General features: G+C 47.5%; 1 protein-coding gene across 4 annotated transcripts in view; it reads right to left on the bottom strand.

The window, feature by feature from the left end:
- CPSF6 (cleavage and polyadenylation specific factor 6) overlaps positions 1-25,624 on the bottom strand; it is a 392,748-nt gene that overhangs the window by 36,825 nt on the left and 330,299 nt on the right. For all 4 annotated transcript variants that reach the window (XM_086918040.1, XM_086918046.1, XM_086918044.1 and 1 more), the window contains one exon: positions 17,133-17,327. In XM_086918040.1, the coding sequence (XP_086774166.1) occupies positions 17,138-17,327 (190 nt within the window). In that variant the 3' untranslated portion in view covers positions 17,133-17,137. The remainder of the gene's footprint in view (positions 1-17,132; positions 17,328-25,624) is intronic.

The raw sequence follows: 25,624 nt of genomic DNA on the forward strand, positions 1-25,624 counted from the left end.
TACTTTTCCATCATCTGATGGTACACGTTCTTTTCAGCAAGCATTATATATATAACACCTGAGAATGAACCTTACCTGTAAGGATTAAAAGGTGTTAGTAACAAGCATGTCTCTTGTACTCCGATACTTTATTTATCACGTACCCTGAAGCGACATTCATGTGATTTCTATCCCCTCTTTTGGCAAGCACCAATACACAGTTAGAAGCACAGCTCTGGTACTTTCAGATTTAGTGAGGTGGGAATTGTCTACGGTATAATACGCACTCAATATATCCTAAAGCCTACATCTCAGTGGTACACATCTCAATGTTCAATTCTTGTGCATTCACTACCAATGTGATAAACAAAAGCGTTCTGTCACCACCAGTGCTCTTTAAAACAATCAACGAGTCTTTTTGCTAGCGCTACTCAAAAGAACTCCTTGTGAATAATGTCAACTCTTGCTTTGGAGAAATGCTTTTGCCAGGATATGCACATTGGCAGTCATGCAGTTCTAATCATCGCTACCGAAACGAAGATGAGAACCGAAGCACACTTCCTACCTTGGTTCAGCTGGAGTCTGTGCACTGCTTGAGAGCCAGAATAGCGCTAATCAAAAGTACGTGACTCAGGGCATGACCTGTATATAAACGGTGCCCGATGTTGAGGGGCATGACCTGCAACTTGGAAACAATTATGCTAATGGCTCCCTGCATTGGAGTCCATTAGTGTCATGTATGTCCTGTATATTAAGGCTCATACGAACCTAGGTACTTAAAGTTTCAGGTTCATACGAGCATTTGCCAAGGCTATTAATTAAAGCCATAATAGTGTCCCTGTGCAGGAAGAGCAGCGCACTTGCTGCATTACTGGAATTGTAGATCGCGGACGTCGGAAGCATCATCTTAACAGAACCCCCGTTAGAACGCCCGAGCATCAGTATTCAAAGTGGCAAATATCCCAAGCATGCGCAGCTGACAGCGCTACTAGATCAAGATTGATTACAAAGAAAGTGATTCAAAAGCTTGTACCTCTTCGGTGGTTTGCCTTGCGGAAAAAAAATACTTCAGAAATACCAGATATTTAAGAACCAGTTTTCTGAATTAAGGATCCCAAAGATTCGCTTTACTCCTCAACATGTGATTTGATTTGATGGATAGAAAACCACGTGGCAGGAGCAAATAAGAATATCTAACACTGGACTAACGATATCAAATGTGTCACCATAAGAGGCAAAAGCGTTGATACGTCATCCTGTCTTTTGTTGTGTTATATCACTATTTTTTATTTATGTTCAATATACGAATGACGGTCACCTGACGAAGGCCTCTGGCCGAAACGCGCGTAGTTCCACTCAACCGCATTGCCTTCATCAATTTACCAACAACTGAATATTTCGTATATCACGGGGTTAATGTGTACATTTATTTGTGTTTATGTATATTTTTCTGTTCTCACTTACTAATTCTATACACCTTTAAGTGTAAATAATTAACTGTTTGCCTATGTTTTTTGATATCATGCAATACACATCAAGTTTCTTTTTAAATGTAAACAATGAATTAAAAAAGTAAATGAATTTTGCATAAAGGATATGAATAACAAACAAAATATACTAAAAACAAAATATAAATAAACTAAAGGATTTTTGTATAAATTTTCGTTTCAGCACACATTTATTTTGATTGCTCTAGAGGGTCTATTATTCTGTTTTGGATTTTGATTCAGGGAATATTTACGCCCTTAGAGTTTAGCTACACTGCCTTTCTCTACAGAGTTTACCTTCCCTACGAGTAGCTAACTGTTTACATTGTAGGGGCCCCTTCTTTCCCATAGAATGCATTACTGGAATTAGCATTCCTGACATTATTCAAACGTGTGGCGCAGAGTAACGTCCTGTCATACAAAGAATGTTGGTTCTCACACTTAACTCTCGTATAACTTTGTAGTCCTACTAGGCATAGGTTTAGTGCATATATTGCCATTTGCATACATTACAGTGCACGTTGGTCTGAGGACGTTCTATCGGGGGATGGCCTGAAGGACCATGGCATCGAATGAAGAGAAAGCTCAGCTGTAGTACCGGCCCTATAAGGTAAGTGCTGGTGCTGAGCACCGGAAAGCCCCCGCAAAAATTAAGCACTGGGTGTACTGGCAGGGTGCATAGAGGAACAGCTTCCAGAAGTGGGACCTCATTGCCAGCTGGACAACTTTTGAAAGATGGGCATTCAGTTTAGAAAGCAGCCTCTGTATATAGTAAATAACTAGGTGGTGATACCGTGCACAGAGTCCAGAGATTCCCCAGAAGTATACAGGGCTCAATGTAAAACCCAAAGTGGTCTATTAGCATTAGTGTGGACGAGCAGCCTTACGCCTAACACAGAGGAGTCTAAGACATTTATTGCACGCACATGACCAATAACCGACAAATCAAAAAGTAGATCCACACCAATAAAAATAAAATAAATCTTAGTTTGTGTTTTCTTTTAAGACTACGATCTTCGCAATAAGGTAACTACGATTTTAAATAAAAAGAAAAATGGACGATAGTGCGCATGGGCATCGGCTCCATCCTTAGATTGTTTTTCGCCATGATGGGAAATGATGGAGTTAGTAGAAAGAAGAAAGGATGTCCATGCATGTATATCTAATTAAGATAAAACTGGAACAGACACAGGTCCCGGGGAGGCGGGAGGACGTGTACAAATCTGCAGCTCTACATGCAAAGAACAGATGCATACTGGTAAGTAGCATTTTCTGTTCGAGGCATATGAGCTGCAGATTGTACACTTGGCATCGATTGTGCAGGAGTGTCTCCCCTAGCGGTGGTCACCTGTGTCTGTTGCAATACTTTGAAAGAGATTTAAGGACAGCTAGGCCTACTGTAGCTTGCTGCTTGGCTTGCACATCAACACAATAGTGTTTAGTTAAGGTGTGTGTTGTAGACCATTTTGCTGACTTGCAGATGTCTTCCAGGGGAATGTTTGCTAAGAAAGCCATGGAGGCTCCTAGTTTGCATGTGGAGTGCGCTCTAGGAGGAACTGTTAATGTGCGTTTTGCTTTGTGATAGCATATTTGTATACATTTGACAATCCACCATGCAATTCCTGATTTTGAAATGGGATTACCTTTATGTGGTGGAGAGAAGGCTACAAATAGTTGCTTTGTTTTGCGAAAGGACTTGATCCTTTCTATGTAATAGAGAAGAGCTCTTTGGACATCTAGTGTGTGTAAAGCTCTTTCTGCTACAGAGTCTGGGTTTTGAAAAAACACCGGTAGCTGAACAGATTGGTTTACATGAAAAGGAGTAATTACTTTAGGAAGGAATTTAGGATTAGTTCTTAGAACCACTTTGTTACTGTGTAATTATAAGAAATGTTCTTGTATAGTGAAAGCTTGAATCTCACTAACTCTTCTAAGAGAGATAATAGCATCGAGGAAAGCGGTTTTCCATGTGAGAAATTGTAGTTCACATTTCTGTAAAGATTCAAAAGGGGGTCCCATGAGCCTGGTAAGAACAATGCTTAGGTTTCACACTGGAGAGGGTGGTAACCTAGGAGGAATAATTATTTCTATTCCTTCCATAAAAGCTTTTATTGCTGGTACTCTAAACATATGTTGTACGTTTTGTAGATATGCTGCAATGGCTGCAAGATGTAAACAGCTAGATTACATCTTTGTAATGGAGAAGGTAGATAATATTTTGGATGGAAGCATCTAAAGGATCAATTTGATTATTATTGCAGTAAATGGCAAGTCTTTTCAATTAAGCAGCATAGAAAGCTCTAGTAGTAGGTCTTCCGGCTTCTTTAATGATATTCATACAGTCTGGTGGCAGGTTAAGGTAACCAAACTCCAAGACTTCAGGAGCCAGATCGCCAGATTCAGTTGACTTGAATCTGGATGCCGGATGTCCCCATGGTTGTGCGTTAGCATCGATGGTGTCCGAGAGAGTTCTAGCAGTGTAGTGAACCACGGTTGGCGTGCCCTGTGGGAGCTACCAGGATTAGTTTGAGAGACTGTTGTCTGAGCTTGCGTACCACTAGTGGTATTAGTGTGGTTGGCAGAAAAGCATACGCAAATTTGCCTGACCAGTTCATCCATATCGCATTGCCCTTTGACAACAGGTGTGGACCTGGCGGCGAAAGTTGGGCATTTTGTGTTTTCGTGTGTGGCAAACAGGTCTATGTCTGGATAACCCCACTTGTGAAAGAATGGTTGAAGAACTTGCAGATGTAGTCCACAGTTGCAGGGAATGTGTGCCTCCTTGTTTCTGTATGTAGTACTGTCATGTTGTCCGTCCGGATTAAGACAGCTTTGTTCTGTATGTGTACTTGGAAGGACTTTAGTGGCAGGAAAATCGCCAGAAACTCTAGGTGATTGATGTGAAGCACCTTTTGTTGAGCGGTCCATCTTCCCTGAGTTGTGTGGTGGAGCAGATGTGCTCGCCATCCTGTCACCGATGCGTCTGTTAGTACTATTTGTGGAACAGGCTCGAGGAACGGCCGCCCTCTGGACAAGTTTTTGGTGTTCCACCACTGCAGAGAGCGATGTGAGCAGCTGCCCACCAACACCAGGTCTGTCAGTTGTCCTTGTGCCGGATTCCACTGATGTGCTAGACATTCCTGCAATGGGCGCATTTGTAGTCTTGCATGTGGTACAATAAAAATGCAAGATGCCATCATGCCTATTAGTTGCATGAACACTCTGGCTGGGAGAGAGTGCTGGTTTTGAAACCTTGTAACTAAGGCTTGAATGCTCTGTATCCTGACTGGACTGGGATAAGCTAGAGCTGTATTGGTGTTTATGGTAGCCCCTAGGGATTGATGTACATGAGAGGGCTGTAGATGTGACTTGGTGTGGTTTATTGTAAACCCCAAGTTGTGCAGTATCTGAATTGTGTGAGATGTGTGTTGAACACACTGGTTGAATGACTTGGCCTTTATGAGCCAATCGTCTAAGTATAGGAAGACATGGATATGTTGTCTTCGGAGATGTGCTGCTACAACTGCTAGGTACTTTGTGAACACTCTTGGTGCAGTTGTGACCCCGAATGGAAGGACTTTGAATTGATAGTGATGCCCTTCTAGCACAAACCTGAGATACTTCCTGTGAGAATGATGTATGGGAATGTGAAAGTAGGCATCTTTGAGGTCTAGTGTAGTGAGGAAATCGCCCTGTTGCAGTAATGGGAGCACTTGTTGTAAAGTGACCATGTGAAAATGATCTGAGTGTATATACTAGAATTGGTCTTAGTGTCCCATCCTTTTTGGGTATTAGGAAGTAGAGTGAGTAGACCCCTGTTCCTTGATGTTGCAATGGAACTAGCTCTATTGCATCTTTTTGTAGCAATGAGAGAACCGCTTGTTGGAGCAGCATTAGATGTTCTGTGGGCATTGGACGCTGTCTGGGTGGTATATTTGGAGGGGTAGCTGTGAGCTCTAGGCAGTAACCATACTGGATAATCTGTCTTACCAACTTGTCTGTTGTGATGGAATTCCAGACAGGTAGGAACTGTGTTAATCTCCCCCATACAGGAGTGATATGCTGTTGGGGGAGCTGAAGGAAGTCATAGTTCCTTACCTGTCGGTGTAGTTTTGCAGCTTGAAGATCTTTCTGGATTCACACTGCTCTGCATTATTCCATGGTCTAGTGGTTGGGTCCAGAATCGTAGTCTTTCTTTTTCTTTTTTTGTAGCCCAGGTGGGTGTCGACGTCCCACCTTCTGGTGTACTTCCTGTGATGCAGGCACGCTTCCTGTGGAAGCTCCCACCTTTGGGCACCATCTTCGGATTCTTTTTTCTTGTTTTTGTGTTCTGTTCGTGAATCCTTGGCAATGTTTACAAGTTCTTCCTCCAAGTAAATGATTTATCACTTTGTCCTTTAACCCCTTGCGTGCTGATGACGGCCAGGAGCCGTCATGGCACACAGTGCTCGTGTGCTGATGACGGCTCCCGGCCATCATGACAACGCCCGCGATCGGAATATGCCGCACAGACGCAGAATTCCAGCCGCGAGCAAGGGGTTAAAGTGTCTGTTTGTACTTTATACCTTGTGTTTCCACCTTCTTCTCCTGCCTCATCTTTCTGGCGGAGGTGGGTGGGTTCGCTAGTGAATCCAGAAAGATCTTCAAGCTGCAAAACGACTGGATTCATTATGCTGTGCATAGACTTTGTAGCGGTTTGTTACGATTGTGGCAGCTGGGTGGAAGATGAGCGTTGGTTGTTGAATATATATTAAAGCACCTTCTGTCCTACTTGTGCTTCCTTGTTAATTTGTATATCTAAGCAGTAGTGCTTAGTGAACGTGTACACTGAAGCCCATATTGCCGCCAGGCATATGTCTTGAATGGGTGTGTTAGCCAGGAAGACTATTGTTGCTCCCTTCTTTCTTGTGGAGTGGGCTTGTCCCCCCCCCCTTTAGTTCTTGCCCTGTAGCAGAATTGTAGTCTGTGCGATCCATCGTACTATGGTGCCTTTTGCTACTGGTTTACCCAGGAAACTGGTTGCAAAGGACACAAAGAACTGCTTTGTCTTCCTGTGTTCTTTCCATGTAATGCATTACTGCCCTTCTATCTGCGATTGTTGACTGTTTCCTAAAGAAGCTTGGTATCTGTATTGTTTGGTTCATGTGAAACCTTGACACCACCTTTGGCATAAAGTGTGGGTCCGTTCTCATTACCACCCTGTCATTGTGTATTTGGATGTAGGGTTCTTGTAGCGTCAGCGCTTGCAGCTCGCTTACCCTGCGCAGAGAGGTGATTGCCACCAGAAAGGCTGTCTTCATTGTGAGCATTTGTAGTGAGGCCTTATGAATGGGTTCAAAAGGCGCGGACATAAGCTCGGTTAGGACCAAATTAAGGTTCCATGCCCGTGGCGACATCCTCTTAGGTGGTGCGATACTTTTTGCCCCTTCCAAGAATCTCAACTACTTGTGATGTAAAGAAGCTCTTTCCTGTCTCTCCTCTTGTGTAGGCTACTATCGCTGCTAGGTGTACCCTTAGTGAGGATGAACTTAAGTTTTGCTTTCAGCAGATGTGTTAGATATTTTAGCACCGTTGATTCCCTTGTCATCTTGTGTAGCTTTTCCTTGCTGCACCATTGTGTGATCCTTTTCCATTTTGCCACATAGCACCTTCGTGTGGTAGGTCTCCTTGCCTCCCGTAGCACCCGCAGCGTGCTCTCCGGTAGTCTTGGGTGTGCAAACTCTATGGCTTCAGGAACCATGCAGCTAGGCTGAGGCTCTCTGGCTCTGGGTGTAGTACCTCTCCGTTTTGCCTGGAGAGTAAGTCTTCTTTTCCCGAATTTGTGGGGTGGTCCCTGTGCCATTTCCATTATCTGGGAGTACCAGGTCTGCCTGGCCTACTGTGGTGCCACCAGGATCAGTGTCATGTTGCTGGTTCAGAAAAGGGGGTGGTGATGAACAGAGTGTCTGAGTTAAACAGACCACTCTTACCCAGTCCAAAGATCAGGGCTTGATCCATCACCGTTATTTATCTCACTGCCCCATCCCAGCTCAGAACCTGGCTATATGCAAATCAGTCTGTCCCTGGCCCAGTGCATCATGGGAACAGGGCAGACTGAACTACCAAGCCAATTCTTCACCAGAAAGGAGACAAGCTACCAGGGACCGGTTTCTGGCATTTCAGCCTTCTTCGGCCCGGCTTGCTTGAATCCTGATGGAGCAGTGAGAAAGGGACTCATGTCTGAGTATACCCTGCCACACCTATAGTGGCCAAAAACGATTTAGAAAAGGGGGTGGTGATGAACAGAGTGTCTGAGTTAAACAGACCACTCTTACCCAGTCCAAAGATCAGGGCTTGATCCATCACCGTTATTTATCTCACTGCCCCATCCCAGCTCAGAACCTGGCTATATGCAAATCAGTCTGTCCCTGGCCCAGTGCATCATGGGAACAGGGCAGACTGAACTACCAAGCCAATTCTTCACCAGAAAGGAGACAAGCTACCAGGGACCGGTTTCTGGCATTTCAGCCTTCTTCGGCCCGGCTTGCTTGAATCCTGATGGAGCAGTGAGAAAGGGACTCATGTCTGAGTATACCCTGCCACACCTATAGTGGCCAAAAACGATTTAGAAAAGGGGGTGGTGATGAACAGAGTGTCTGAGTTAAACAGACCACTCTTACCCAGTCCAAAGATCAGGGCTTGATCCATCACCGTTATTTATCTCACTGCCCCATCCCAGCTCAGAACCTGGCTATATGCAAATCAGTCTGTCCCTGGCCCAGTGCATCATGGGAACAGGGCAGACTGAACTACCAAGCCAATTCTTCACCAGAAAGGAGACAAGCTACCAGGGACCGGTTTCTGGCATTTCAGCCTTCTTCGGCCCGGCTTGCTTGAATCCTGATGGAGCAGTGAGAAAGGGACTCATGTCTGAGTATACCCTGCCACACCTATAGTGGCCAAAAACGATTTAGAAAAGGGGGTGGTGATGAACAGAGTGTCTGAGTTAAACAGACCACTCTTACCCAGTCCAAAGATCAGGGCTTGATCCATCACCGTTATTTATCTCACTGCCCCATCCCAGCTCAGAACCTGGCTATATGCAAATCAGTCTGTCCCTGGCCCAGTGCATCATGGGAACAGGGCAGACTGAACTACCAAGCCAATTCTTCACCAGAAAGGAGACAAGCTACCAGGGACCGGTTTCTGGCATTTCAGCCTTCTTCGGCCCGGCTTGCTTGAATCCTGATGGAGCAGTGAGAAAGGGACTCATGTCTGAGTATACCCTGCCACACCTATAGTGGCCAAAAACGATTTAGAAAAGGGGGTGGTGATGAACAGAGTGTCTGAGTTAAACAGACCACTCTTACCCAGTCCAAAGATCAGGGCTTGATCCATCACCGTTATTTATCTCACTGCCCCATCCCAGCTCAGAACCTGGCTATATGCAAATCAGTCTGTCCCTGGCCCAGTGCATCATGGGAACAGGGCAGACTGAACTACCAAGCCAATTCTTCACCAGAAAGGAGACAAGCTACCAGGGACCGGTTTCTGGCATTTCAGCCTTCTTCGGCCCGGCTTGCTTGAATCCTGATGGAGCAGTGAGAAAGGGACTCATGTCTGAGTATACCCTGCCACACCTATAGTGGCCAAAAACGATTTAGAAAAGGGGGTGGTGATGAACAGAGTGTCTGAGTTAAACAGACCACTCTTACCCAGTCCAAAGATCAGGGCTTGATCCATCACCGTTATTTATCTCACTGCCCCATCCCAGCTCAGAACCTGGCTATATGCAAATCAGTCTGTCCCTGGCCCAGTGCATCATGGGAACAGGGCAGACTGAACTACCAAGCCAATTCTTCACCAGAAAGGAGACAAGCTACCAGGGACCGGTTTCTGGCATTTCAGCCTTCTTCGGCCCGGCTTGCTTGAATCCTGATGGAGCAGTGAGAAAGGGACTCATGTCTGAGTATACCCTGCCACACCTATAGTGGCCAAAAACGATTTAGAAAAGGGGGTGGTGATGAACAGAGTGTCTGAGTTAAACAGACCACTCTTACCCAGTCCAAAGATCAGGGCTTGATCCATCACCGTTATTTATCTCACTGCCCCATCCCAGCTCAGAACCTGGCTATATGCAAATCAGTCTGTCCCTGGCCCAGTGCATCATGGGAACAGGGCAGACTGAACTACCAAGCCAATTCTTCACCAGAAAGGAGACAAGCTACCAGGGACCGGTTTCTGGCATTTCAGCCTTCTTCGGCCCGGCTTGCTTGAATCCTGATGGAGCAGTGAGAAAGGGACTCATGTCTGAGTATACCCTGCCACACCTATAGTGGCCAAAAACGATTTAGAAAAGTAAATATTTTTGTCCACCCTAAGCGTGGAAGGGTATACTCAGATGTGAGTCCCTTGCTCATTGCACCATCAGGATTCAAGCAAGCCGGGCCGAAGAGGCTGAAATGCCAGAAACCGGTCCCCGGTAGCTTGTTTCCTTCCCAGTGTAAGAATTGGCTTTTGTAGTTTGGTTTGCCCTGTTCCCATCATGCACTGGGACAGGAACAGACTAATTTGCATACAGCCAGGTTCTGAAACTGGGATGGTGCAGTGAGCTAAAAAACGGTGTTGGATCTAGCCCTGATCTCTTGACTGGGTGAGAGTATTCTGTTTAATTCAGAGACTCTGTCCCTCACCACCCCTTGTTGTAAATATTTTTGTCCACCCTAAGCGTGGAAGGGTATACTCAGATGTGAGTCCCTTGCTCATTGCACCATCAGGATTCAAGCAAGCCGGGCCGAAGAGGCTGAAATGCCAGAAACCGGTCCCCGGTAGCTTGTTACCTTCCCAGTGTAAGAATTGGCTTTTGTAGTTTGGTTTGCCCTGTTCCCATCATGCACTGGGACAGGAACAGACTAATTTGCATACAGCCAGGTTCTGAAACTGGGATGGTGCAGTGAGCTAAAAAACGGTGTTGGATCTAGCCCTGATCTCTTGACTGGGTGAGAGTATTCTGTTTAATTCAGAGACTCTGTCCCTCACCACCCCTTGTTGTAAATATTTTTGTCCACCCTAAGCGTGGAAGGGTATACTCAGATGTGAGTCCCTTGCTCATTGCACCATCAGGATTCAAGCAAGCCGGGCCGAAGAGGCTGAAATGCCAGAAACCGGTCCCCGGTAGCTTGTTTCCTTCCCAGTGTAAGAATTGGCTTTTGTAGTTTGGTTTGCCCTGTTCCCATCATGCACTGGGACAGGAACAGACTAATTTGCATACAGCCAGGTTCTGAAACTGGGATGGTGCAGTGAGCTAAAAAACGGTGTTGGATCTAGCCCTGATCTCTTGACTGGGTGAGAGTATTCTGTTTAATTCAGAGACTCTGTCCCTCACCACCCCTTGTTGTAAATAATGTTGCTGGTTCTGCACTTGCTGCGTACCCTGTGTATCAGTGGTAACGGGGGGGAAAAGCATAGGCAAATGTTTGACAAGCGTATCCATAGGGCATTCACCTGGGATTGTTCCTCTGGTTGCCTGGATGCGAAGTGTCTGCATTTTGCATTCTGGGGTGTTGCAAATAGGTCTATTGTTGGTGTTCCCCACCTCCTGAATAGCTTGTGCGTTTCTTGTGCATTGAGTTACCACTCGTGGAACGCGGATGTCTGTCTGCTGAGCCTGTCTGCTTCCATATTGTCATTTCCTGGTAGGTGTAGGCTAGTAGGTCTATTTTGAGTGGGATGGCCCATCTCCATATTTCCTGCGCTAGGTTGGATAGTGCGACTGATTGTGTTCCTCCCTGTTTGTTGATGTAGAACATCGTTGTTGTGTTGTCTATTTGTATCAACACTCTCTAGTTGTACAGTTGTTTCTGGAAGGCCTTCAGGGCGAGGAGCACGGTCTTTAGTTCCAGGTAGTTGATGTGTCTGATCGCATCTGCTGGAGTCCACAGACCCCTCACCTTGAGCTTGTTCATGTGTGCTCCCCATCCCCTTTGGGATGCGTCTGTGGTGATGGTCACTGTTAGGGTTGGCGGTGTTAAAGGCTGTCCCATTGTTAAGTTCTTCTTGTTCCACCACGTTATCTCCTCCTGCACTGCGTGTGTTACAACCACTAGATCTTCCCAACTTCCTGTAGCTTGTTACCATTGTTGTTGCAGCCATTCCTGAAATGGTCTCATGTAGACCCATACATTGGGGACAAGGTGTATGCAGGACGACATCATCTTGCTCGCTGTCCTCACTGTCAGAGCTCCCCCCTCTGGTAGTGGTATGTCTCCTTCAACAGGGCAAGTGTTCTCTTGTCACTGGGGAACACCTTGCTCTGTATGGTGTTGCTCTGGGCCCCTAGGAAAATTCCACTTGCTCTGGTTCCATTGAGGATTTCCCCCAGTGCATGGAGAATCCCAGATCTGTCAGTGTTTCTGTGACCCCCTGCGCGTGTTCCTTGCATGTCCTGTGGAAACTTGCTTTTATTAGCCAGTCGTCGAGGTAAGGCTATACATAAATCCCTTCCCTCCGCAGGTGCGCCGCCACAGCAGCGAGACATTTGGTGAAGACCCATGGTGCGGATTTTAGTCCGAAGGCTAGGGTTGTGAACTGGTAGTGTTCTTTGTTGATGGTAAATCTTAGTAAATGTTTGTGCTGCCCGTTCATGGGAATGTGTATGTAGGCATCTTTAAGGTCTATGGTGGCCATGAAGTCTCCGTCCATTATTTGAGGAATGACCTCTTGTAGGGATGTCATTTTGAATTTCTGTGTCTTTATGTATTTGTTTAGGAACCTTAGATCCAGGATGTGCGTCAGCGTTTCGTCCACCTTTGGTACTAGGAAATAGTTTGAGTACACTCCCTTGTTTCTATCTCTCAGTGGAACTGGTTTGATGGCTTCCTTTTGGAGGAGTTCTTGTGCCTCTTCTAGGAGTAGCTCTACTTCTTTTGCTGAGTGCGCCTTTCTCCTTGGTTTTCTGTTTGGTTACTGCATAGACCTAGAAAAGAAACCACCAAACTGTATGATGTTTAGTATCCATTTGTCTGTAGTTATTTTCTTCCATTCCTGGAAGAAGTGTTTAAGTCTGCCTCCTACTGGTGTTAGATGCTCATTGATCTTTAGTCCATGTAACCCTTTTCTGTTGACTTTGTTGTGCCCCTCTCATAGAGGTGTTTTCTGGATGGGCACGCTTGGTGTTGTGGAGTCACTTTGAGGTGGGTTGCTGGCCCCCTCTTATGGTCTGCCCTCGTCCATTCACCCTCCCACGAAAGGACTGGCCCCAGGGCTGGTATTGCCAGGTTTGTTTTTGCTGGCCCTGCTGTGCTTGATTCTCGCCCTGGTAGGTCTGCTGGAATGTTTGGTTGACGTTCCTGGCTGGTTTCCCCCTTTCCCATTAGGCCTTCGCGTCGGGGTACCTCTTCTCATTCCCCTGAATTTCAAGGCACCCATGGACCTTGCAGTTTCGTTTTCTTTCTTGAGCTGGGTGAGTTTTTCATCCACCGGTGCCCCGAACAGTGTTTCTCCATTGAAAGGGGTGCTCAGAATGTTGCTCTGTACTTCCGGCTTGAAGCCGGAGATCCTCAGCCAGGCAGGTCTTCTTTCTGTGACTCCGATCATCATCAGCCTGCTGGATGTGTCAGCCCCATCCAATGATGTTTTCAGGCAAGCATTTGCTATATTTTTGCCTTCCTCCACCAGGTGTCACGCTCTTTGTTGGTATTCCTCGGGGAGGTGCTTGAGCAGCTGTCCGACCTCTTCCCAATGCTCGTACTGGTGTCTGTTTAGCAGGGCATTGGAGTTTGCCATGCGCCAGTGTACTGCTGCATTCCTCTCTATATTCCTCCCAGTTAGGTCCATCCTCCTACTTTCTTTGTCCGGTGGTGGGCCTGATGTTGGAACATTTGCCCTCTTCCTGGCTGCTGCCGCAATAATGGAGTCCGCCGTGACAGATCCTTGGATGTAGGGAGGGTCCTTAGAGGAGTGCTTGTACTTCTTCTCCGTCCTAGGCGTGACAGACCTGCAGGTCACTGGGTCTTTGAACGCCTCCTTCCCTTGGTCAAGGACACTCGAAGCATGGGAAGGAATTGACTCCTTGTTTGAGTGGGGAGCAGGGTCTCTAAGAGAAAGCATGCCTTTGGCTTTTCCTCCTCCAGTTTGACTTCATAAGCAATTGCTGCGTTCCTGATGACCATGTTGTAGGTCCCAATGTCATCTGGCAGCAAAGGCCTCGAAGGGTACGTCTCCACGGGCTCTTTCGGTGTCTAGGTCCTGCCACTCCAGGTCCTGTGCCATCGAGGATGCTGAGCCGAAACTTTTTCGCTGGTCATAGTCGTCCTCGTAGTATAGACCCTCTTCCTCTAGGTGTTCCTGGGGCTCTGGAGTTTTCGGCAGTTCTTCGGCGTCAAACTCCTCCTCCTCTTGTATTACATCAATCGTCTGCGGCATTTTCGACGGAATCGTGAAACTTTTTTTTTTTTTTTTAATGTTCTCGTCGAACTCTCTTCCTTTGCAGGATGTTTTCCATTTCGGCCTCGAGCCTTCTCTTCTTTCTCTCCAGCTCGACGGCCTGTTCGGCGTCGAGCCTTTCAGCCGATCTCTTCGACGTAGTCGTCAACATCGAAGCAACTTCGGGTTCTTCTCTTTCGAAGTCGAGCGGTCCTATTCGGGGACGTGCTTAGACGACCTTTGCTTTTTGCCGGTCTTCGCAGCCTGGGAGTCCTTTTCAAAGGATCCGCTGGGCTGTTTGTCCTCGGATGCAGCTGCGGCCGTCGAGATTTTCAGTGCCAGTGCTCGCTTCAAGGACTTAGACTCAGTTTTTCGAGAGTCTGACTCAGGTTTTTGAGAGTCTGTTGGGGGTTTCTCCTACCTCTTTAGATGTTTTCTTATCGGTCTCTACGACCGTGTAGTCATCTGGTCCCTTGGCGATGTTGTCCTTGTCGTCGCTGGAGAGGCCCAAGTCCCGAAGCGACGGGGGTTGGCCTTTGCCTTGCATGCTGCAGTTGTCTCTTCTCTGTCTCTCTCTAACCCGGAGGGTGTTCGGGGTTTAGACTGAGCAGGCGTTGCAGTCCTTGCTCTTGTGTTCGACCCGTAGGCAGAGGTTGCAAACCGGGTGCTGGTCCTTCTGCGCGTATTTGTGGTGGCAGTTACAGCAGAATTTAAAAGGTGTCTTGTCCATTCCTGAGCTCAGGGAGCCCCCTGTGTGCGCATTCTCTGTTGGAAGTCAAAGTTCTTGTAGTTCTCCTCCTTCTTAGTCGTCCCGGCTTGGTGATCTTGTTCCTCGGTGTCTTCAATCTTTTCCATGTAAAATTCTTCTTTTTTGTCTTCTTTCCTCCAAAAACTCTGGAGCTTCTCGGTGACGATCCAGACCCAATGGCGGAAAAAAAGAATCTGAAGATGGCGCCCAAAGGTGGGAGCTTCCGCAGGAAGAGTGCTGACGTCACAGGAAGTACACCGGAAGGTGGAACGTTGACGCCCACCTGGGCTACAAAAAAATAAAATAAAGAAAGAAAAGACTAAGATTCCGGACCAAACCACTAGACCGCGGAATAATGCACAGCATAGTGAATCCAGAAAGATTCACGCTGCAAAAATATTATGCTTCAATGAGAGAACTGTTCACCTCGGACATGACCACCCTCTGGTGTTCTGCATCGTCTCCTTAGAGTTACACTTTCCTTTGGGGTTGAAAAATCTTGGGGGTTAAGATCTCTTCTGGTGTGAAACCAGCATCTAGTTTAATGGCTTCATAGCTCTTTTTTATGCATTACTTATTTCCAACACAGCATTACCAGTAGGGTGAATGGAGGTTACTGGCCCATCATCTTTACTCAGAGTAGGTTTTCTCTGCCATTGTGAAACTCCGTCATCCCCTCTTTTCTGTGTGGTCCACTTCCCATGACAACAGGAGCAGACAAAGGGTTGAGCCTGAGCTCAATATACATAGGTGCCAGTCCAAACAAGCTAGACTGGGGAGACTGAGATCAGATGTGTACAACATCTACACATTAGAACAACAGGGTTGACTTTCATTACTGAAGGAGCCAAAACACATGAACCCTCCAATTGGCTCTGGCTTCCGGCCTGGACCAACAAAGAGATTTAAATGCTGGCAATCTGTTCCATTACTTCACTTGGGCAGGTATAAAGGTGCAAACACTGGAGAGCTTGCATCACCCAACTCATTCGTGCCAGAAGGGTTACCATCAGGCTCGAATTTCCCTTTGAAGGTGTTGAGACTACTATCCCTTATTTGAGCATATTTTAGAGTTAGCTGGGCTCAACTCTTCGCAAAGTTTTTTCCTTTTTCTAAATTAACAGGACATTCGAATCAGGACTTAATTGTGTTATATTGTGCTGGAAATGTTGTACTCTGTTCACTTCTATAAGTAAGCATTAACTGTTCAACCTCTATTCTGGAACATTTAAGTGCACACAAACAACTTGGCACTCCTCTTGGAGAACATGACAGCATATGATCCTGTAACCTCTTACTCTCCCTTGAGCCTAACTAAGCTAGTTTTTAACTCTACATAATAAAACATTTTAAGACAGAGTTTTTTGTTTTTTTATTTTATAAGAAAATTGCTTTCAAATGTTTCAAGACCCAAAAAGTCTGAGAAAGTCCACCTTTAGGAAAGCTTGCAGGAAAAAATAATTAAAATTAAAAACAAACTATGAAACTAAAAATTAAAAAAATAAAAAGAATTAAAAAAGAAATTCCCGTTGGTTGTCCAAATTATACCACCAGGGGATGGCAAACAAAACGTTCAGCACAGATTACATTTTTTCTTATGTGTTGTACATTTAGATTGAAAACTGGAAAGTGCTGCAAGTTAATGATTTAAGGAACTGTCAGAAAATTAAGTGTGTATTATCAAGGTCAGGTCACAGGACTTCAGCTCCACCAATCAAGCTTTACATTAAAGTAAGGTTTTGCTTGCTGTAGTCTGGCTAGCTCACAAATGACACTATTACTTCAATTGTACACTCTATTCATAGTCAAATGGCAGCAGCTTCAGAAAAGCCAAGAGTGTAAACAGTGGCAATACTGTATAATAGATGTGAAAAACTTACAAGAAAATGGTGTTTGGTTACTTGCATAACATTATAAAGCACGGTTTCAGTGCCAAGGTGGATTCAAATCATTGCATAGAGGCAAATCTATCCAGCAAGGAGACCATCTTAAAAAAACAGTGCCATATTGTAGGAATTCAACACCAAACACTAGATTTCTAAGGAAAAGGTAATTCTCTACTTTCCAAACAACCATCCATTCAGGCATACTCAACCCAAACAAAGAGTATGGAAATCATGCCCAGATTTCAAATGACCCAACAAATTAAACCCTTTCCTTAATTTGTTTCCCGTTATAAATCCCTCAAGACACTTTTGCTGTAACCCCTCAGCTTTCACCTAGTTCAATAACAGACTCGCCTATAAAATAAAAATTACTTTAGAAACCAATGGCTTTACTAGCATTTCTTTAAGTGCTTAATCAAAATACCGAAAAGGAACAGAAAATTATGCAAAAACTGTAAATCTATAAAACATTATCAAATGATTACCTGCAATACTTACCACAGCAGATGTAGATTGTGTGTGATGGCAATACCATAACCATGGACTTGCAGTATTTGCTGAGGATTTGATAAAACTAAAGTAGTTAATGTTAACAAGACAAAATGCGTGGAGAAATCATAAGCTACCCACCTATGTTAACGGTGCCGATATTCTCTTTCTCGATCCCGCTCTCTGTCCCTATCTCTTTCTCGATCCCGGTGCCGCTCACGTTCTCTGCTTCTCTCACGGTAATAGTCTTCATGACGATCTCGACTTCTGGATTTGTGACGTCTGCTCTTCTCTCTTGACCTGCTGTGGTCCCTTTCTCTTGATCGTTCACGCCTCCTAAAAGAGATAAGAAAATAATTATTCTTCACAAAACCAATCAAACGATACGAAGCAGAACACTTGAACATATATTGTGGCTTGTATAAGAAGCCAGTGCAGCAGTTTAAAAAGAGAAGTTATTCTGCAGTAGGAAATGTAGGTACCAGTGCAATCTTGGTCACTTCACTTTGTGATTTTGCTGAATTCAAATAGGGACATTCCGCAGTGGTTTACACAAATGGTGTGAGAAAGTGGCTCTATAGGTACTGGACCAAAGTAAGGTGCAGTGTGTATAGAGGCCACCAACGCCTGAGGTATAACAGAGGTTAAAGTCAGGGCTGACCTTACTCTCAAAAGTGGTAGCTTGGTCGAGCAGTAGGGCAGTACAGAGGACAGTGTAAAACATTTGTTGTACACACAGTCAGCAAAATGTTTCACACACTCAAGGACTGAACTCAAGGCCAATTGTTTTTATATCAAAAGATATAGTTGATTTATTTTTAGAACCAACAGGTATCAAAATATACTTTTCTCAGAGATGAGTCATCTCAGGTTCTTGCTTTGCAAAAAGGCAATGACTTTGTAAACACAATAGGTACAGGGGTTGCAATAGGCCACACAGTTCTACACACAATTTAGCATTGAGCTCAATGTGTTTTGCTACACAATTACAGTTGATTACTTTGCACATTACCTTTGTAAGTCCAAGACTGAATCCTACATTCAGTCCTGGGGTCTAAGCTGGAAACAGTTTAGTAAAAACGTTTTGGTTATTGCAATGATTTTTAAGGAATAAAAAGGTATTTCAAAAGTTCACACTTTGAAACTTTTCAGTGAAAATCTGGCAACGTTATCCAACGGTAGAAAATTCAGGTTATAGGTAAAGTATTGTCTCGTTACTTTTGTAATCCAGTACTGGGCTCCTAGGTCCAGCACCGGAACCTCTACTTAAGACAGGTGAGTAATTAAGTTTCAGTAGTATGTGCGAATTTTAAAGAATATTTCAAGTTTTCAAAAGTAGACACTTGGAAGAAATTTCATAGAAAAGCAGCATTGATTCCTATGAAGAAAATAGAGGTTAAGGGCAACCCCGGTTCGGATTACTTTTGTAGTTCAATACTGGGCTACAATGTACAGTACTGGCTTCTCTCCTGATCACAGGTGAGTACTTCGGAATTCGTTACTCAGCTGATTTCATAGGGATATTTTAAGTTTTCCAAACTTCACACTTGGAAGATTTTTCGAGTTAAACCAGCCAATGTTTTCCAATGGCAGGTAACGAATAGTTTCTTACCTGTCGGTGTAGTTTTGCAGCTTGATGATCTTTCTGGATTCACTATGCTGTGCATATTCCGCGGTCTTGTGGTTGGGTCCAGATTCGTAGTCTTTTCTTTGTTTTTTTCTTTTCGTCGCCCAGGTGGGCGTCGGCGTCACCCCTTCCTGGGTGTATTTCCGGTGACGTTGGCATGCTTCCTGCAGAAGCTCCCACCCTTGTTCGCCATCTTCGGATTCTTTTTTTCCGTGTTTCTTTCGTCTCCGAAGTGATGGCAATGTTTTATGTAGGTGAAACTTCTTTTAACCGCTTTGTATATAAAGTCATTTCTGTTTTTTTTTTTTTTTTACCACCTCTCTCTCTCTCCAGCCTCATCTTTCTGGCGGAGGTGGGTGGGTTCGCTAGTGAATCCAGAAAGATCATCAAGCTGCAAAACTACACCGACAGGTAAGAAACTATTCGTTTTGCAGCGTGAATCTTTCTGGATTCACTATGCTGTGCATAGATTTTGTAGCGGTTTCTCATTTCTGTGGCGGCTGGGTGGAAGATGAGCTTTGGTTCTTGAATATGTACTGGAGCACCTTTTGTCCAACTTGTGCTTCTTTGTTCATTTGAACATCAACGCAGTAGTGCTTCGTGAATGTGTGCACTGAAGCCCATGTTGCCGCCAGGCATATGTCTTGTATGGGTGTATTAGCCAGGAAGGCTATCGTCGCACCCTTTTTCCTAGTGGAGTGGGCACGTGGTCCCTCTGCTAGTTCTTGCCCTGCCCACTTGTGGCAGAGTTGGATTGTTTGCGCGATCCATCGTGCAATAGTGTTCTTTGTTACAGCCTTACCCATGAAACTGTTGGCGAATGACACAAAGAACTGCTTTGTCTTCCTGTGTCCTTTTGTCCTCTCGATATAGTGCATGACCGCCCTTCTGGCGTCTAGGGTGTGAAGGGCTCGCTCTGCGCTATTTGTTGGTTTTTGGAAAAAACTCGGTATCTGTATGGACTGGTTCATATGGAATCTGGACACCACCTTTGGCAGGAAGTGTGGGTCAGTCCTCATCACAACCCTCTCATTGTGTATTTGTATGTATGGTTCCTGCAGAGTTAGCGCTTGAAGCTCGCTCACTCGTCGTAGGGACGTTATTGCAACCATGAAAGCTGTCTTCATGGTCAGCATTTCTAGTGAGGCCTTGTGGAGCGGTTCAAAGGGCTCCTTCATGAGTTCCGTCAGGACTATGTTCAAGTTCCAAGCCGGTGGTGGCACCCGCTTGGGTGGTGCGATCCTCTTCGCTCCTTCCAGGAAACTCTTCACAACCTGTGACATGAAGAAGCTCCTGCCCATCTCACCCCTTGTATAGGCGACTATCGCTGCCAAGTGGACTCTTATGGAAGACGAGCTGAGTTTTTTCTCCAGTAAGTGCGTGAGGTATTTTAGCACTGTGGAGTCCTTCATTTTATTGTGAAGTCTTTCCTTCCTGCACCATATTGTGAATCTCTTCCACTTTGCCCCGTAGCACTTCCGTGTGCTGGGCCTTCGTGCCTCCCGAAGGACCCTGAGGGTGCTCTCAGGCAGTCTCAAGTGTGCGAATTCTATGTCCTCAGGAGCCACGCCACTAGGCTCGGGCTCTCTGGCTCTGGGTGCAGTACCTCTCCGTTGTGCATGGAGAGCAGGTCTTTTCTTCTGCCGAATCTGTGGGGTGCACTCTGTGCCATCTCCATGATCTGCGAGTACCATGTCTGTCTGGCCCACTGTGGTGCGACCAGTATCAGGGTCATGTTGCACGCTCTGCACTTGCTCAGTACTCTGTGTATCAGTGGTATCGGGGGAAAAGCGTAAGCAAATGTCCCGCACGAATCTATCCATAGGGCATTCCCAAGGGACCCTTCTTCGGGTTGTCTGGATGCGAAGCTTTGGCATTTGGCATTCTGGCGTGTTGCAAACAGGTCCACTAATGGCGTTCCCCACTTGTTGAACAACCACTTCGTCTCCTGGGCATTGAGCTCCCACTCGTGGGATGTCTATGTCTGTCTGCTCAGCCAGTCTGCCTGAATGTTCTCCTTCCCTGGTAGGTGTATGGCCAGTAGGTCTATCCTGAGGGGGATGGCCCATCTCCATATCTCCTGCACCAGTGTCGAAAGCATTGTTGACTGTGTTCCACCCTGCTTGTTGATGTAGAACATCGCTGTGGTGTTGTCTGTCTGCAGCAACACCCTCTGCTTGTACAGTCTTGTCTGGAAGGCTTTCAATGCAAGGAAGATTGTTTTCAATTCTAGATAATTGATGTGCTTTGACGCATCTGCTGGTGTCCACAGGCCCCTGACTTTGAGCTCTTCCATGTGAGCGCCCCATCCCATCAGGGATGCGTCTGTGGTGATGGTCACTGTTGGTGTTGGGGGTGTAAGAGGTTTTCCCTTTGCTATATTCTCCATGGTCCACCATGTCATTTCCTTCTGCACTGCGTGAGTCACAACCACTAGATCCTCCCAACTCGCTGAAGCTTGTGACCATTGTTCCTGGAGCCATTCTTGGATGGGTCGCATGTGAAGTCGTACGTTTGGTACCAGGTGGATGCATGATGCCATCATCCCCAAGATCTTGCTCGCAGTCCTCACTGTCCGAGCTTGTCCCTTCCGGTAGAGGCGAGCTTCCCTCACCAGGGCCCCTGCTCTCTTGTTGCTGGGGAACACTCTGCCCTGCAAGTGTTGATCTGTGCCCCCAAGAAGATCTTTACTTGTTCCGGCTCCATTGATGATTTTTTCCAATGGATGGAGAACCCCAGGTTTATCAGCGTTCTCGTCACTGTATGTGCGTCTCTCTTGCATTTCTGGTACGAGTTTGCTTTCACTAGCCAGTCCAGGTAAGGATATACGTGTATTCCCTTCCTTCGTAGGTGCGCTGCGACTGCCGCGAGGCACTTTGTGAAGACCCTCGGTGCTGATTTTAGACCGAAGGCTAGTGTTGTGAATTGGTAGTGGCTGTCTCCGACCGTGAACCTGAGCATATGTTTGTGCGTTACGTTCATTGGTATGTGCAGGTAGGCGTCCTTGAGGTCTATCGTGACCATGAAGTCCCCAATCTGCAATTGCGGTAGCACCTCCTGCAGGGAGGTCATTTTGAATTTTTGTGTTCTTATGAATGTGTTCAGGAACCTGAGGTCCAGAACGGGTCTCATTCCCTTGTTTCTTTCTTTGAAGGGAACCCGTTCTATAGCCTCCTTTTGAAGGAGCTCTCTCGCTTCTTCCTGAAGCCGCTGTAGCTGTTCGTTTGTTAGTGGCTTTCGCTTTGATCTCCTGCTTGTTGGTCTCCCTTCCAATTCTAAGCAGTACCCGTATTGGATGATGTTTAGAATCCATTTGTCTGATGTGATCTCTCTCCATTCCTGGAGATAGAGTCTTAATCTTCCACCCACTGGTGTTACGTGGTGGTAGTTGTCCATTGTGTCCTGACCCCTTTGTACATGCTGCCCCCCGGGATCCTTTCTGTGGGCGGGCACACGGGTGTCTCTGAAGTCATTTAGAGGCGGGCTGCTGGCCCCCTCTTTTATGCTGTCCACGTCCATTTCCTCTCCCTCGAAAGGACTGGCCCCTTGACTGGTACTGCCAGGACTGCTTCTGTGGACTCTGTTGCGCCTGCGAGTCAGCCTGGTGCGTCTGTTGGAAAGCCTGGTGTGAAGTACCTGGCTGGTTTCCACCTCTTCCGCCGGGCCTCCGTGACTGGGTGCCCCTTTTGTTGCCTCTGAACTGCAAAGCTCCCATGGATCGTGCAGTTTCATTGTCTTTCTTTAGTTGACTGAGTTTGTCGTCAATTGTTGTCCCGAACAGCGTCTCGCTGTTGAACGGAGTGTAAGATGCTGTGTTGCACTTCAGGCTTAAAGCCCGAGATTCTGAGTCATGCGTGTCTTCTTTCCGTGACACCCATCATCATGAGCCTGCTGGAGGTATCTGCACCATCCAGGGCCGTCCTGAGGCAACAATTTGCCGCATTCTTCCCGTCTTCCACCAGTTTCTCAGCGTTCTGCCTGGCCTCCTGGGGTAGGTCTTTCACCAGTTTTCCTAGCTCTTCCATGATCTGGTACATGTACCTGTTTATGAGGGCATTGGAATTAGCCATGCGCCATTGGGTCGCGGCATTCCGTTCGATCCTTCTGCCCACTAAGTCCATCCTTTTGCTCTCCTTATCAGGAGGAGGTCCAGAAGTGGTGGCCACGTTGGCCCTCTTCCTTGCTGTGACTGTGATGATGGAGTCAGCTGAGACCATGCCACGAATGTAGGCTGGGTCCTTCGATGAATGTTTTTACTTTTTTTCGGTTCTGGGAGTGACTGCCTTGCATGTTGCGGGCTCCCTGAATGCTTCCATCCCCTGCGCCAAGTCGCTGTCGAGCATAGGTAGATACTGGCTCCTTGTTTGCGTGGGGAGTAATGTCTCGAGGAGAAAGTCCGCTTTCTGCTTCTCCTCGTCGAGCTTGAGCTTGAAAGCTGTTGCCGCCGACCTTATCACCGAGTTGTAAGCTCCGATGTCGTCTGGCGGCGATGGCCTCGAGGGGTATGTGTCGACCGCCTCTTCTGGGCTTTCGGTGTCGACATCCAGGAAATCCTCCTCCTGCGGGTCAAAGGTGGCCGACTCGGCGTCCAACCTGCTGTCCTCTTCCTCCTCATAGCTGTAAGCCTCGTAGGGATTCTCGTCCTCTTCCTGGTCGTCGACCATTTCGGTGCCAGGCTCATGTTCCTCGACCTGTTCCTCTTCCTCCTCGACCATTTCCCGCATGGGTGGCTTGGTCTTGTGGGGAATCGTGAAGGCTCTCATCTTGGCGTCGAAATCCTTTTTCCGCTGCAAGATGTTTTCCATTTCGGCTTCTAGTCGCCGTTTTTTCTTTTCCATCTCGCCGCGTTGTCCGCGCCGGATTGTTCAGCCACTCTCTTCGGCGCCTGGCTCGGCTGCGAGAGCTTCGGCGTCGAGGCCTTGGACGTCGAACTGGGTTTCGGGTCCCTGTACGGCGTCGAAGCTTTAGGGTCTTTCTCCCTCGACGTCGATCGGTCCTTTTCGGGGACGATCTTCGGCGACTTCTGCTGCTCAGCAGCTCTCGGCGCCAGGGACTCCTTCTCAGAGGATCCGCTGGGCCTGTGGGTAGCCGCGGACGTGAGGTGTCTCTGCGTCGGCGCTTTCGGGGCCTTGCCCTCGTTTTTGCGAGACTCGGAGTCTCTCGTGCTCTTGGGGAACGACGAGTCTCCTACCTTATCAGATGTCTTCGTGTAATCGGTCTCTACGACCGTGTAGCTGTCGTCTTCGGCGGCAGCGTTGTCCTCTTCCTCCGAGGACATCCCCAGCTCGTACAGCGATGGCGTTGGGCCTTTTCCTTTGAGGGTGGAGTGCGCTACCCTCTGGCTCTTCCTTATACGAAGGGTCTTCGGGGCGAAGACGGAGCAGGCGTTGCAGTCTTCGCTTCTGTGGTCTACCGGTAGGCAAAGGTTGCAAACCGGGTGCTGGTCTTTCTGCGCGAACTTGTGGTGGCAGTTAGGGCAGAACTTGAACGGCGTGTTGTCCATCATCGAGTGTTTAGGCCTCCCTGGCCGCGCGAACGTCGACGATCGTCGAAGTCCTCAATGAATTCTCCTTCCTTTCGCCGGGCAGTGTTCGGCCAAGTCTTTCGTAGTCTTCTTCCTTCGATATCTTTTCCAATTTCAATCTTTTCCTAGTACTTTCTCCAAAAATGTCTGGAGCCCAACGGGAACGATCCAGACCCGACCGCGGAAAAAAGAATCTGAAGATGACGCCCAAGGGTGGGAGCTTCCGCAGGAAGCATGCCGACGTCACCGGAAATACACCCAGGAAGGGGTGACGCCGACGCCCACCTGGGCGACGAAAAAAAACAAAAAAAAAAAAAAAAACACAAAGCAAAGACTACGAATCCGGACCCAACCACAAGACCGCGGAATATGCACAGCATAGTGAATCCAGAAAGATTCACGCTGCAAAAGTGAGTTACCGGTTTCCAGGTGAGTACTCGGCTGGTGAAGTTAAGGTTCTGGTCATAGACTCATGGGTCCCCCAGGGTCAGGTAGGTACAGTTGGTTCACCCTCAGCGGCACAGGGGCAGCCGGGTGCAGAGGGAGTTAGGCCCAATGTTAGCCAATGAGGGGCGGGGGACCTTCGGTTGGTGGCTGCTGGCTAGTAGGCCACGCGGCTGTGGGAGCTGGGCTCCTGGTAACTTGCGCAGGGCAAATGGGGAAGTAGGATAGGGCAAAGGTTCCACTGGTAGGAAGGCACTCTGGCGGCTGGGTGCAGGGTGCTTTTGAGCCGTCGGGCGCTCAATGTTATCGGTAAAAAGGGAACAAAGGCTGCAGACTCGGGGATGGTAATTCTTCAGGACACTCCAGCGCCGCACGGCCACCAGCTGTGCCGGTGCCCTCTCCCCTCGCTGCTGCTTGCAGCCACGCTCAGCCCTCTGCCCCGCAGGCCCGCCTTCCTCTGCGGCCTGATCTGCTGCTAGGCAACGCTCGCACACTGAGCGCTCTCCCCGCCCTGTCTCGGCTCCGCCGTACCAGGTAGCATTCTGTGGCCCGGTTTTGTATTTTGCACTGTTGACTGCTGTACTTTATTGTTGTAGTATTCTGTTTTTCTCATGCTTGTACCCCCTGTGCCCTCCCCGACCCGCTCCCCGCTTCCCGCCGCCGTTCACGCGGCCAAGCCCCCTTCCTTTCTGTGCCCTCCCCGCTCCCGCCTCCAGCTGCCCCTCCCTCGCTCCCCCCCCACTCTCCACTTATGGCAGAGTGGATAACGCGCAGCGGGCGCGCCCTACGCGCGCCAAAGGTAAGCCCGTCTGCGCCCGTCCGCGCCTGGACAGCGCCCAGTGCCAGGACCCCTGGCCCCCGCAGACACCAGCCCACCCGCCGGACCACCGACGCCACTGAACTCAACACACTCCACGCCGGCCGATTCCCGGGCTGCTGCCGACCCACCCGAGACGCACCCACGGACCCTTCTGCTGCCACTCCTGCAAGTTCACCTGCATCCGGACCTGCACTACACTGTAGGAAGGTGGATACCTG

The sequence above is a fragment of the Lissotriton vulgaris genome, chromosome 1_1 (genome assembly GCF_964263255.1).
Source record: "Lissotriton vulgaris chromosome 1_1, aLisVul1.2, whole genome shotgun sequence".
Classification (NCBI taxonomy): Eukaryota; Metazoa; Chordata; class Amphibia; order Caudata; family Salamandridae; genus Lissotriton; species Lissotriton vulgaris.